Source organism: Hemitrygon akajei, chromosome 10 (assembly GCF_048418815.1).
Source record: "Hemitrygon akajei chromosome 10, sHemAka1.3, whole genome shotgun sequence".
Taxonomy (NCBI): Eukaryota; Metazoa; Chordata; class Chondrichthyes; order Myliobatiformes; family Dasyatidae; genus Hemitrygon; species Hemitrygon akajei.
The window spans coordinates 92,320,898-92,336,267 of record NC_133133.1 but is presented as its reverse complement, the minus strand read 5'-3'; the positions used below and the strand labels follow the sequence as shown (position 1 = coordinate 92,336,267).

The following is a 15,370-nucleotide window of genomic DNA, read 5'->3' as shown; positions in this document are numbered from 1 at the left end:
GTGTGCATCCCTGGGTATAGCCGTAGATCAGAGTTGTTCGGGATGAACCGTGACCCAGGCCCTTGGCATCCTTCTCCACAAGCTGGGGGCACCCTGGACCAATACCCCAGCCATACTTCTAACCAAACCCGCACAAAAGCCGGTCCACTCGCAAACTTCCGGTCGGCGCCCTCCCAACGGCCCTGGTGCGCGTGCTGGAAGTGACGTCCATGGCGACCAATCGGAACAGAGCTTCGGGCGGACCAATGAGTGTGGGGAAGGTGGGACTGGGACTGGGCACGGCGGAGAGCGGCGATCGCCGTGCGAGCCGCGGCGGGAGGACGGCCGGTTCTGGTGAGGTAAAGAAGTAGCGGTGTGCACTCGGGAGGGAGTTTGCTTGGTTGTTGGAGGCTGTGGCAGATGAGCATTCGGTCCGGCCGCAGCAGGTTAGCAGACTTTCGGCCTCAGTGGAAGAGTTTGACAGTTAAAGTGCGACCACAAACCCCAGGCCCGGTTTCGCCCGCACCGTCCCGAGTTAGTTCTTTAACAGATGTTGCCCCCACCCCGACTTATCCTTGGCTTGCGGGCGGCAATAACACATGCTTGCAGTTATCTTTTGCTATTTTCCTGCTGCCTGCTGTTAAATTTGTTCCATTTGCCTCTATTGATGAGTAGTGTACAATAATAAGATGTGTGGTTGTCGGTGTCTAGCTGCCTTCTTCCACACAAAGTTCACTCAGCTTGCAAGAGAACTGATGTTAAGATCTTTTCCCCCACCTATGGTTGTCAACTAGTCTGTAATGAAAGAACCCCAGGTCACTATTGAGCCTTCAAGTATAGAAGAATTAGAAGTTTGGGCGCTGGAGTGGGGGAATGCTGGGACTTTTGAACCAATGAATTGATTTCCTCAATGTTTTCTTACCTCGCTGCCTCCCCCCCCCCCCCCGGTGTGGTTCACTTATAATTATTATTAATAAAAATTATTATGTGGATTTTTATCATGTAAACATGGCTGCAATTTAGCTTTCTTACCACCGGGGGCGTGTCAAGGCTTGCCAGATCTGCTGGACAAGCTGCAAGTTTGTATGGACTGCAGTAAATGTAGGAATTTGTAACGAAAGTTATTCAAAATTGCCCGCAGTTTCTGTTTTAAGATGAGTTCATTTTATAATTGGGAATGAGCTGTTCTGTCACACAGTTTGTGAATTGAAACAATATAAAGATATGAAGCTGCTTTCTGTCATGTTAAAACGTACTGTTTAGAAACTAAATGCACTTGTAGTAAATAGTTAATTTAGTGATACAAATGAGGGTAAAATAGTTGCGTACACATTGTTGTGGGAACACAAGAAGAGCAGTAATTGTGTACAAGGAAAAAAGTATAACTTTATTTTTTCTGCAGTTTATTTGTGTAATGTTTTCACACATGTGTAACAGTTTTTGACTTTTTGAAAAACTATTAGGTCAGGTGTTTGATTTCAAAGAATTTTTACAATAGTGTCAAAATTGGTAGGGGGTATTTGCATGGAAGAGGTAATGTTTAGAAATGGAGAAATGTAGCATTCCCTCCACTGAGTCAGTGATTTCAGTGTGTTGCACAGTTGTATGGATCTGGAAGATTTTATTTTTATTTTGTGTAGAAATCAGCTGAGAACTGTTGTGACAGTTGAAGCAGAACAAAGTTATTTGACCATCCTGGTCAGGTGATGCCAGTTAAAACAGAAATTCCTGAAAGAGAGAGGATTAATATTACAGGTTCATAACTTCCGCAATCCTATTAAAGGGTTCCAGACCTCAAATGTTAATCCAATTTCTTACAACAGGTGCTGCCTGATGACCTAAATGTTTCCAGCATTTTCTGTTTGTTTTATATTTCCATCATTGACAATTTTTGAATTTTCAGGATTTAGTTGGTCTGACTGCAAGATTTTAAGTAGTTCAGATTCATCTACTTTTCACATGTATATAGAAACTTGCAGTGAAATGTGTCATCTGTGTGAACGAACACAACCTAAGGTTGTGCTGGAGTAGCCAGCAAATGTCACCACACATTCCAGTGCCAATATAACAGACCCATAGTGCTTTGCAGAGCAACACAAAACACAATAAGCAACAAGAGCCAAACAGGCCTGTGAGCCTCTAGTCTCCAGCTATTGGGCTGCAACTTCTGGACTTCTGAACAATATTCTGCCTTCAATCTTGGGAATGAACTCCCAGACAAGCTGATGATGGGTCTGGGTCCCTGAACTTCAAGCCTCTGGCTCATCTCAACGGCCCTTGTGCTTTCTGCTTGCACAGACATCAGATCATGGGACCCACTGACCCGAGACAGCCCAATGTCTATGGATGTCCTTCGTCACACATCCACATCATTGACCTTAGAGCTTGGAGTGGGGGCCTGGATGCTGGATGTCCTTCAACCTGTATCCACAAAAGAGGAGACGTGAATTCCAGATGTCCTTAGCCAGCTGTCCATGTCGCTGGCCTTTGGAGTGGAGGCCTCGATGGAGACTGCTGCTCAGCACCATCTTGACTGGAAGATAATGCCTTTATTATATATGGTTGAGGCGAAGATTTTTTGTGTTTAGAATGTTGAAGAAATTTGATAGGATAGACAAGATAATAGTCAGGCCATTGGTCAGACTCTTAGCTGACCTGTCTCATGTCCTCCCTCTTTCCTTGTATCTTATTCCCTCCTGAGCACCTTTTTTTTTGCCACTTACCTCCATGTTTTCTTGTTACATGGAGAATGTGCCAATTCCAAACAGACTGTGCCAAAGTCAGGATTGAGTTTGGGCCCCTGCCAACAGAATTAACTGCTTAGGTCCTGATGAAGGGTCTTGGCCCAAAACATTGATTGTTCATTCATTTCCATAGATGCTGCCTGACCTGCTGAGTTTCTGTAGCATTTTGCTTTGAATTTCCAGCATCTGCAGATTTTCTCATGTTTGTAGATTATATTGTTCATAATTACTTTTAGATAATATTACACTTTAATTTTGATCTACCTAGACACGTTTAATTCTTCCAACATTTTACCCCTTTAATGCTCTTTTCCGATGCTTTCCATCCCTTGTTCCTTCACCTTAATAGGTCTCAGTTGGTCCATGGCTTCATAAACTTCATAACTCTACTAAATCTTGGTACCTGTTTTTTTTTCCTCATAAACTTCATAACCCTACTAAATCTTGGCACCTGTAGTGTAATTTCTCTGTGCCCATTTTGATGTTTTTCTATGATAGTACAAAACAACCAATATTATATTTGAATCACAAAGATAAAAGTTCAACAATGATCAAATCTACCTATACAGAAATAAGTTTTCTGGTTTGTTCTATTTTAAGAAAATAATGCACATGAAAAGTTTTGTCATCCAAAGCCTTTTGAGTTGGGAAAAGTAATATACATCTTTAGGCGCAACTGCTTATTTAGTTATTTTAAGCATCATTGCTTAGTAACTGGTATCTGTTTTATGATTGATGTATAGAAGTTTGAAGTCATTTTGCAGTTTTCTCATTTGGACTGTGGTGAACATGTAAAACAGAACCATCAGCTGATCAAATAAGTTTCAGAATTGGTGTAAAACTGCACCAGTTCTAGATATGAAGTGATCTTCGTCCTCTTTAAAATATCTTCAGTTTCCTCTACCCCTCCCTTCTAAGTTGAAGTAATTTGTCACTGTTACTAAGCAACAACAAGTAGCATTTGTGTAGAATTTGTATACTATTTTGCCTGTACAAAAGAAGCTTACCTGCATTATATTTTTTTTAAAATATGATGGACTAAAAGGAAAATGTTGACATTGGGCAATTAAAGGATTGTCAGGGAGGACAAGCGAATGAGTCCCAGAATTGATTTGCAGAAGGTGAATTCAGCTCTCACTGATGGGAAGAGAGTGAGAATGCCAGGTTGTAGGGCTGGACGAAGTTCAGATACAAGGAGGGGAATGTCTGTGAAGACCTCAAAGGTCTGGAGACTGGCACAATACTGACTTCCCATAGCTGAATACAAAAGTAGTATTTCAAGTCTTGCTAAGAAATATTAGTGAAAAGATTAGGCTGATGGTATTTCTTCCAGAGGCACCCGTTTGGGTTGAAGATGGGCTTCTTTCACCAATTTAAAGAGTGGATGACTCCTGTGCATATTTTTCTTTAATGTGAAGCGCTGTTGCAATGGAACCACCATATGGACTTGTCAAGGGAACATCTGAAGCAATGGTTGGATATCCAAGATGATAGAAAACCATATCTAGCTACATGGGTTTAACATGTATTTATACCCACTCACTCTCACTTTTCCTCACCCTTCTTTCCTCACACATCAAGGTTACGGAACACTGAAGGTGTGAAATATCTTTGGCCATTTCATGGAGCATACCATTTGGTTTAGAGTTTGTTAACAAGAATTGCAGTAGTGAATGAGAATTTATGACAATGTCTGTACTTCAAAGGTAATTTATTTTGTTTGGAAATGCATCTTGAAACATTGAGGTTATATAATGTACTAAATAAATGCAAATCTATCATTTAAGATTTTGCACGCTAAATTTAAAGGTAAAGTACAACTAGAACAGGACCCCTTTTGGTATCTCAACTACAAGAAGTTCTTCCACTACTTGATCTTTAACTTCAACGAGGTGTATCAAGATTGCAGTAACAGATGGCTTACAACTCGGCAGTTGTGGATTGATGGGATCAGGAGATCACAATATATTCACAAAAGTATTATCTGCAGTGAACATCAATTCCATAAATGCTGAGGTAATACCCTCTCTAACATAGAAATAAATCATCTTTAAGTTTGAGGTAAAGGTGATAAAGTAACTCTTGTTTTCCCAGAGTGAGGGACTGTTGAGGTAATTGCCCTAAACAACGGTCTTTACACATGAGGTAAATGTTATAATTAGAAGGCAAGAGAGTGTGTCAGTGAAACCCCTTTTCATTTTGAATGCAGTTCAACTGGCTGCTTGGAATTTATCTGAAAATGTATTGCCCATAATATGACTGCTGGTTGTAATTCCCTGATTTAAACAACAAATTTCACCACATATGCCAGTGCTATTAAACCTGATTCTGAGTCTGAACTCTTAATGATCACAGCCAAGTGAATGCTCATCTGGCAATAATTTGAGATCTCTGCTCTATAATTCCAAATTTCAGATAAGGTCTTGTGACTATATGCTCAAAATGCAAAACAAGTGTATCCTTTGGAGTAATGTCAGTTGGGTGATGTCTGCATGTATGCTGGATCCACTATCTGATGCAGGGAATTTACATATGACTTACTCCACCTAAAATTAATGTATTAATCAAAACAATCAGGTTTAGTATCACTGGCATTTGACATGAAATTTGCTGTTTTGCAGCAGCAGTACATTACAATACATAATAAAAGCTATAATTTTCAATAAGTATATATATTTATAAAATATAAATTATGCAAAAAGAGAGGAAAAAATAGTGAGGTAGTGTTCTTAGGTTGCCTATTCAGAAATCTAATGGTTGAGGGGAAGATGTTCCTGAAACATTGAGTGTCTGTCTGCAGGCTCCTGTACCTCCTTGATGGTAGCAACGTCCTGGGTGATGGCCATCCATAATGATGGGTGCTGCCTTTTTGAGACATTACCTTTTGAAGGTGTCATGGATGCTGCTGAGGCTAGTGTCTGGTTGAGCTGGCTGAGTTTACAATCTTCTGCAGCTTTTTCTTATCCTGTGTAGTGGCACATCCAGACCAGATGGTGTACCAGACACTTGCAGACTTGCTGTGACTTCCCCAGTGAACTTCATACTCATAGACTCATAAATCTATTGGATTGGAACAGTTTAAAATCTACAAATCCAGTTAGAGGGTCTATTGTTCAAATGATGCATTTACAGTAAGGCCTATTTGCATTACCATGTGTAGGGAGAATCTCCTGCATTATTTGAAGGTGAGCAGATGAAACTTCAATGTCTTCATCTATATTTATTCCTCACTGAACACCACAAACAGGATGTTTTAATTTTTTTCTTCTCCATTGGTGTTTGAGGGACTTGGGTGTAAGCAAAATATCTTGTGTATTTATTTTACAATAAGACCACAACAATAAGAAATATTTAACATAACTGTATTGGAACATTCTTACAACATGGAAGGGAGATATTTAATTGAAGTCTTTCTCTTTGATATTGAGGATTCGTGTAATGAAGGAGCAGTAATTGATGGATGTAGTGAGGAAACAATTTCAGAGGGTTAATGATGATTCTGTGATTATACTTGTATTTATCTTGATTTGTAACTTTTTGTTGAACCATGGAGTTTGAAATGGTTCATTACTGTCTGTTCCTAATAATGAGGAGTAATTTAATTGTCAGATTCAGATGAATTTATTTAGCATGTGTGCATTGATATATTGAAAATGCATCATGTGTGATAACAACCAACATAACCTAAGAATGTGCTGGGAGCATCCCACAAGTTTTGCCACATTCCGTTGCCAACATAGCAGGTGCACAATGTTGCCACGACAACACAAAACACAACAGGCCCCTTTCCTCTCTCTTATCCACCTACAGACCCACACATACAGACAGTCATCCAACCCCAGGAAAGGCCCCTGGACCTCCAGCAGACTTGCTGACAATGGACTTTCCCAGTGAACTGCAGACTCATAGACCCAGGGGTTTTGGCCATTGAACTTAGACTTCCAGACTTCCTATCAACCTTCGGGCTTTGATCTTTGGTATCGATGTTCAGAGTAGCCAAATATGGGACCTCAAACTCCAGGCCTCGAACTCAAGACTTGTCATTAATGGAGCCCCAAACTCCAGAACTCAAATTCTGGACTCGCATACCTTGTGGAAATCTGTAGCTGTGGTGCCTCCAGATTGCATGGATATCCAATCCCAGGGCCCACTAACCTGGTGGGCCACCAGCCTTGTTCTTGCTGTCCTGCTCCACAGCATTTACCAGCCTAACTTCATAGATATCCTTTGTGCATGTTTGCATTGCTGGTCTTTGAATATGGAGCAGAGGCCTCGACTGTGTCCTTCATCCCATGTCAACTTCATTAGTGTTCAAGTGGAGACCTTGACTCCAGATGTCCTGTGTCACCTGCCCACATTGCTGCTGGCTTTTGAAGGTGGAGTGGAGGCCTAGAATCTGGCCTGACCTCTAACTGTTTCACGTCCCTGTTCCAAAACCCAAACCTAATTCACAACCTTCCTCTCTGTCCCAAAACCATCCCTGGAAACTTAAAAAAAACCTAAATCTAAACCACAGCCTTGATGGAGACTGCAGCTCGCCACTACCTTGACCAGAAATCTATGGGTTTGTAGCTTTATTTGAACCATGGAATTTGTAATCGTCCATTACTGTGTATTTCTATTGACGATCAATGACTTAATTGTTTCCCTTCCATGAATAAACAGATTTTGCTATATATGCACTTTAGAATCACTATCACTTCCATTATTGTTCATACAATTGTCATTGGATTACATTGTAGTTATAGATATTTTTTATTCCGTTTTAATCTTTGCTAAGTCACTTGATTGCTTAATGCCTTAGAAAATTTACTACCATTTTGTTGGAAATGTAGGAAGTGCCATCATATGAAATACGCATGCTTACAGGAAATTTACTAATGCCTGACAGACAGAGAGCTGTACAAACACTATGTCTAGAGATAGGTGATGCAAACTAAGTTAGAAAATGTTGAACTTTCATTCATTTTACAGATTAAAATATATAAATAAGATATGGGCTTTGTGAAGTTTAACCTTACATTTTTTTTCCAGTGCATTTTAGAGCTTGAATTCAAGCTGGTGCACGTAGTTGCTGGCTTCGCACTTCTGATAAGTGGTTATCACTTTGACACCAGGCACACAGTAGTCTAGATCATCTGGAAGCTAGTGACTGAGCATTTACTGTTTCACACCAGACAGGAAGGTTTAAAATACTGTTTTAAAAAGGAGCTTGTGGAGTTTTGCATTGTTGGAAGTAGATAGTTGCTTTGTTTGGCTGATTTGGATGTTTCATCCTCGGTCTTCTCCGTTTATTTGTTCCCAATGTCCTTTTGGTGCTCATTTCTTTTATTGTTCCCTGGAGCACATTCTCACACAATTTCAGACAGCCTTGTGTGAATTAATAGGCCTCTTATTTACTGTTCCTCTTTCACATTACTAAATAATTCAGTGAAAAGACTTGGAGTGAATAGTACATTACCTATTTTGCTATAACATTAGAGATGAAATCAGTGAGGGTTTGTTGGACTATTCAGAAGTTGTCAGTCTTGTTATAGATTCAAAGTGTTGTTTCTTGAAAAATGAGTCATGGAAAAAAATTGTGAAATTGTCTACCATGGGCTTTCTAGTCATATTAGAAGAGGTAATTCAGAAATGGCAGCCATTTGCAAAATGCTTACTTTCAATGACCCTAAACTTATTTCAAGTTTGAGTGATTAGCAAATAACTTCTCTTTTAGACATTGGCATAATAAAAACCAAGTTAAGCTCCTACAAAGTAAGATCAAGTGACATATGTGACAAGGCTTCACTCCCAGATGAGCTCAATGCCTTTTGTGTTCACTTTGACTGACAAAACATGGAGACAATTTCACAAACTCCCACAGCACCTGACAACCTTGTGATTTCAATTTCTGAGGCTGATGTGAGATCTGAGTGAACCCACAGAAAGCATCTGGCCCAGATGGAGTACCTAGCCGAGTACTGAAGTCCTATGCGAATCAACAGACTGGAGTGTATTATGACATATTTAACCTCTCGCTTCAGTAGTCTGAGGTGCTTATCTGCTTCATTCATACTGTGCCCATGAAGATCATGGTAACCTGCCTCAATAACTATTGTCCAGCAGCACTTACATCCACTATGATGAAGTGCTTTGAGAGGTTGATCATAAAACAGATCTACTTCTGCCTGAGGAGTAACTTGGATCTGCTCAATTTTCCTACTGTCATAACAAGTCAACAGCAGATGCTTTTTCATTGGCTTTTCACTCAGATCTGGAACATCTTTCAGTGAAGATGCATACATCAGAATGTTCTTCATTAACGTCAGCTCTGCATGGAACACAATTATCCCCTTGAAACTAATCAATAAACTCCAAGATTTATGCCTCACTAACTCCTTGTGCAACTAGATCCTTGATTTCCTCACTTGCGAATCCCTGTCAGACCCACAGTCACCATCAGCTCAAGTGCACCACAGGCTGTGAGCTTGGCTCCCTGCTCTTCTCACGTTATACTTATGACTATGAGGCTAAGTTAAACTCCAGTGCAGTATTTAAGTTTGCTGATGACACCACTGCTTTTGGCCATATCAAAGATGGTGATGAATTGGCATATATATAGGAGGGAGATTGAAAATCCCATTGAATGGTATCACATCAACAACCTTCCACTCAAACCAGAGAGCTGATTATTGACTATAGGAGGAAGAAACCAGAGGTCCATGAGCCAGTCTTCATCAGGAGATCAGAGGTGGAGAGGGTTAGCAACTTTAAATACCTTGGCATTATCATTTCAGAGGATTTGTCCTGGGAGTAACATGTAAGTGCCATTACAAAGAAGGCCTCATATTTTCTTAGAAGTTTGTGCAGATTTGCATGTCATCTAAAACTTTAACAGACTTCTATAGATGCACAGAGGAGAATATCCTGACTTGTTGCATCATGGCCTGGTATAGCATTCTCAATGTTCATGAATGGAAAAGCCTACAAACAGTAGTGGGATTTTTAAAAAAAAAAATTTATTTTTTATTTTTTTAAAAAAAACAGTCGTGGATACAGCCTAGTACATTACAGAAAAAGCCCTCCCCACCTTTGAACACGTCTACAAGGAGCGCTGCCATTGCGAAGGAGCATAGGGTCCCATACCACCAGGTTCAAGAACAGCTTTTCCATTCATGGCTGTTGGTGTTTCCATACCAGACCTTGAAGCAACCAGTCAGGATAATCTCTTCGTTGCATATTTAGAAGTTTTTCAGAATTTTAGATGACATTCTAAATCTGCACAAACTGCTTTTCACTGATTTTATTGTATTTCATTGTCCTACTGCGAATACTTGTAAAAAAAAGAATCTCAGTGTAGTATATGGTGACATATACATACCTTGACAATAAATTTACTTTGAACTTTGATCTTTAAATATTTCTTTCATATTAGAAATAGCTGGTAATTCGCTGGAATGAGTACCAAATACAGGTTGTAAACCCTTTCTTGGAAATGTTTGGTGCCAGAAGTGTTTTGGATTTCAGATTTTTTTGGATTTTGGGAATTTTGCATCTATAGATTGAGGATGAGACCCAGGTCTAAACAGAAAATCCATTTACATTACATATACAGTTTAAACATATGCCCTGAAGGTAGTTTTATATAATATTTTTAATAATTTTGTATATGAAACAATAAGATGTGCATTGAACCATTAGAAAGGTAAGCTATCAATACCGAGGCTGCCTTGGTGGACGGTCAGTTTCTTCAGCAACTCTGAAATTGTGTTACTGGTGAGCAGTCTTTGTTATACATTTGAAATTCTGCAGATGCTGGAAATCTAAAGCAACACACTCGCAACACTAGAGGAACTCGGCAGGTCAGGCAGCATCGATGGAAAAAAGTACAGTTGACGTTTTATGCCAGATCCTCCTTCAGGACTGAGAAAGAAGGGGAAAGATACCTGAATAAAGAGGTGGGCGGAGGGGAAGGAGGATAGCTAGAAGGTGATAAGTGAACCCAAGTGCATAGGAAGGGTTAAAGGAGAAAGGAAAGGAGGATGGTACCCAGCGGGAGGTGAGATGAGGTAAGGGGCTGGAGTGGGGAATAGGAGAAAAGGGGAGGGAAAGGGAATTTTTTTTAACTGGATGGAGAAATCGATATGCATGCGATCAGGTTGGAGGCTACCCAAGTGGAATATGAAGTGTTGCTCCTCCAACCTGAGAGTGGCTGTATTGTAGGACGAGGAGGACATGAACTGAGATGTTGGAACACAAATGGGGATTGGAATTAAGATGGTTGACCACTGGGAAATTCCAATTTTTCTGTATGGAATGGAGATACTTGCCAAAGCGGTCTTCTGATTTACGTTGGGTCTCACCAGTGTAGAGGATGCTGCTTTGGGAGCACTGGACAACATCAACAGATGCAGGTGAAATGTTGCCTCACCTGGAAGGACTGTTTGGGGCTCTGAATGGAGGAACGTGAGAGGGTGAATGGGCAGTGTAGTATTTCTGTTGCTTGTAGGGATTTGTGCCGGGAGGGAGAGTAGTGGGGACGAACAAATGAGCAAGGTAACCATGGAGGGAATGACCTTTGTAGAAAGCAGGGAGTAGGGGAAGGAAAGGTAAAAATGAGTTTGGTGGAAGTTGTGGAGAATGATGTGTTGGATGTAGAAACTCATGGGGTGGTAGTTGAGGACGAGAGGAACTGTATCCCTGTTAAGGTGGCAAGAGGATGGGATGAGTGTGGATGTCTGGGAAATGGAGGAGGTGAGGGCAGCATCAGTGGTGGAGGAAGGAAAACCTCATTGTTGAAGAAGGAAGACACCTTTAATGTCCTAGAAAGGAAAGCCATGTCATGGGAGCAGATGCGGTGGAGACGAAGTAACTGAGAAAAGGGAATAGCATTTTTATAGTGGCCGGGTGGGAAGAGGTAGAGTCAAGATAGTGGGAATCGATAGGTTTATAAAAGATATCGGTAGACGGTTTGTCTCCAGAGATGGAGACCAAGAGATCTAGAGTGGGGAGAGATGTGTCTGAAATGGGCCAAGTGAACTTGAGGACAGGGTGGAAGTTGGAAGACAAAGTTCATGAAATTAACGAGCTCAGCATGTGTGCATGAAGGAGCACCAATGTAATTGGCATTGTAGCACAGAGAGAGTTGGGGAGCATTAACAAGGAAGGATTATTATTACGCTTGAACAGTGATATACTGTATATTCCAACAAGAGTTGGAATGTATCTGCTCATTAATGGATATTAAATATAACTTAATTCATTCATATTTCTATCATGATCAAAGATTGCTTTCAGCTTTATACTTAGTGTTTTCCAGTTTTAGCAAGGAACAAGCTAAGGTTCAGTTAATCTTTTCAATCTAATTTAAATAGGAATTGATCTGAAGATGTGATTCTCTGTAGTGGCTTTGCCCATGCATTGGAATATCACGACTGCAGTTTCTTAACTTTGTTTTTGATGTGTGTTACCCATTGACAAATATATGCGAAAGGAGTTGAAACACAAAAGAAGATTTTCTAACCTTTTATTGCTAGTGACCTAGGTCTCAATTCACTATTGTTTAATAAGTGTCTGTTATGTTTAAAATTTTTGGTTGTGAAGCGTAGGAGAACCATTGGCAAACTATTAGAACATAGAAAACCTACAGTGCAATACAGGCCCTTTGGCCCACAAAGCTGTGCCAAACATGTCCTTACCTTAGAAATTACCTAGGGTTACCCATAGCCCCCTATTTTTCTGAGCTTCATGTACCTCTCCAGGAGTGTCTTAAAAGGCCCTATCGTATCCGCCTCCACCACCATCGCTGGCAGCCCATTCCACGCGCTCACCACTCTGTGTTTAAAAAAAAACTTACCCCTGACATCTCCTCTACCTATTTCCAAGCACCTTAAAACTGTGCCCTCTCGTGCTAGCCATTCCAGCCCTGGGAAAAAACCTCTGACTATACATATGATCAGTTCCTGCCATCATCTTATACACCTCCATCAGGTCACCTCTAATCCTCCGTCGCTCCAAGGAAAAAACGCTGAGTTCACTCAACCTATTCTCATAAGGCATGCTCCCCAATCCAGGCAACATCCTTGTAAATCTCCTCTGCACCCTTTTTATGGTTTTCACATCCTTCCTGTAGTGAGGTGACCTGAACTGAGCACAATACTCCAAGTGGGGTCTGACCAGGGTCCTATTTAGTTGTAGCATTACCTCTCATAAGTGCCTAAGTTATCTTGTACTTTCAGAGCACTTTCCAGTGTGATTGAGTGCGGAAAAGATGGCATACTATCTTGTCTTTTGCAATTGCTAGTAAATCACATTGATGTTTGCAAAGAATGAAGTATTGCTCTGACATTCCCAAAGGGTAAAGATTTTATGTATTTTATTTAGAGGTGCAGTGCAGAACAGGACTTACTAGCCCATCGAGCTTCACACCCAGCACCCCAACCATTTAATCCTAGCCTAATCATAGGACAATTTACAATGACTAATTAACCTACTAACAGGTATGACTGTGGGATGAAACCCAGGTGGTTACAGGAGGAATGTGCAAACTTTGTTACAGAAGACATTGGAGTGAACTCTTGACAACTTGAGCTGTAATAGTGTTGCGCTAATCGCTAGGCTATCAGAGCACCCTAAAAATGGAAATATGAGGGGTATGTATCAGGTAAATGCAAGCAGTTTTGTTCTACTGAGGTCGTGTGAAACTGGAAGTAGAGAATATAGGTTAAGGGTGAACTATTTAAGGGGAATCTGAGGGACAACAACTTTATTCAGCGAGTGATACAAGTGTGGAATGAGTTGCAAGTGAAAGTGGTGGATGTAGGTTTGATTGCAATTTTTAAGAGATGTTTGGGTAAGTACAGTACACAGCTGGGAGGGGTATGGAAGGCTATGGTCCAGCTGCGGGTTAATACGAGATAGAAGAATGGCAATTTGGCAAGGACTGGATGCAAGGGCCTATATCTCTATATATCTATAGATGCAGTGCTCTATGACTATGACTCTTTCAGCAAAAAAATCGATATTATCTTAATCTAATAAGGATCAGGATAACATCAGTTCTGGACCTTGGATGAATGGAAGGTTAGGATTGAGCTACTGGATAAGTATAAGAATCACATTGATTTCATTGAAAACCAATACCTATCAGGGTCAGATTTATTATCACTGACTTGTGTGATGAAATTTGTTGTTGTGCAGTGGGAGTACTGTGCAAAGTTATAAAATCACTATAAATTAAAATAAATAGTGCACCAAAAAAAGGAAGTAGTGTTCGTAGGTTTGACACACTGTTCAGAAATCTGATAGTGTAGGGTGAAGAAGCTGTTCCTGCATCATTGTGTGCGTGTCTTCCAATTCCTCTAACTCCTGCCCAATGGTAGTAATGTGGAAATGAAAAAGAATTTACAGTTAATTAATCGAGTTATAAAATAATAGTTTTGCACATATATCCACTGCGGACAAAATAAAAGATTGGAATAGTAGTATACCTTTAAATCTCTTAAGATACTTTCATGAAATTTAGTCCCTTTTTCTCTCATTTTAAATTGGATCCATAGTTCCAAAAAAGAAACTCCTCCATGTATGAAATAAGCCAAATGCTATATTGTTCTAAATTAGAATTATTTCATTCACTAAGTGAGTTTCTAATATCATGTCATGTCAGTAACAAAAAGTTTTTTCAAATTGCTTATGACTCTTCCACTCTTGGCTTAATGAAGACCAGGTAATGTTTTGGTACTGATTCATTTATATACTTTTTCATTTAAAATAACATCTACTCTTGCATAAAGAATCAACTCTGAAATAGAACTGTTTATTTAGTGCAAGTGGAACTATTTGCAGTTTACTGCTCAAGATAAGCAGAGTTAGCATATTTTTAAGTCAATTGAAACTTGGAGAAAGATAAAGACAGAGAATTGTTTAATCAGATGCTGTTAGCATTAAAGCTAAGGCAAGGTGTGAAAGGAAAGAGTTAATGGGGTTGATTTTGACTTTTGGGCGATCAACAGGCGGAGCACAGCCAGGAGCTCACCCGTACCCACAGAGAAGAGGCAGCCACGAATTTCAGGCACCGGCCTCTCTAACTTCAGGCCAGCAAGTTGTGGGCACCAAGCAGGCATCCTGATGCAGTTCGCAGGAATAAGGCTGGCCAATATCGGACCACCTCAACTGCCGTCAAGGTATGTATGGGTGAGGTTGGATTCTTAGAGCAGCAGTAGCACAATTTATTTTGTGAGATCTTCCAGAGGAGACCATTTTACTTTATCGATCTCTTAAATTATGTTCACCAAGTTCAAGTTGATGATTGCCATGCTGAGTTAAATGTATTTGGAGCCAAGGTATATTATTAGAATCAGGCTTATTGTTACTGAAATTTGTTGTTTTGTGGCTAGAGTACAGTGCAAGATACAAGAAGTTATTATAAGTTACAATAATGAAATGGTGTAAAAAAAGATTTCAAAGGTACATTTAATGTCAGAGAGATGTATACAATATACATCCTGAAATGCTTTTTCTTTGCAACCATCCACAAAAACAGGAGTGCTCCAAAGAACAAATGACAGTTAAATGTTAGAACCCCAAAGTCCCCCCCAGCTACCCCCTCCCACGCATAAGCAGCAACAAAGCAACGATCTCCCCTCCCCCACCAGCAAAAATAAGCA

At 40.2% G+C, this 15,370-nt stretch overlaps 1 protein-coding gene across 7 annotated transcripts in view; it reads left to right on the top strand.

Moving 5' to 3' along the window:
* The first annotated feature begins 226 nt into the window (after positions 1-226).
* The window catches only part of klhl13 (kelch-like family member 13), a 204,677-nt gene continuing 189,533 nt past the window's right edge, over positions 227-15,370 (top strand). The window contains exons 1-2 of one of the 7 annotated variants that reach the window (XM_073058636.1): positions 227-338; positions 14,717-14,887. In XM_073058636.1, coding sequence (XP_072914737.1) covers positions 14,832-14,887 — 56 coding nt within the window. In that variant the 5' untranslated portion in view covers positions 227-338; positions 14,717-14,831. Of the gene's footprint in view, positions 426-14,716; positions 14,888-15,370 lie in introns of those variants that run through there. The other 6 variants (XM_073058643.1, XM_073058635.1, XM_073058640.1 and 3 more) reach the window with 6 other exon arrangements.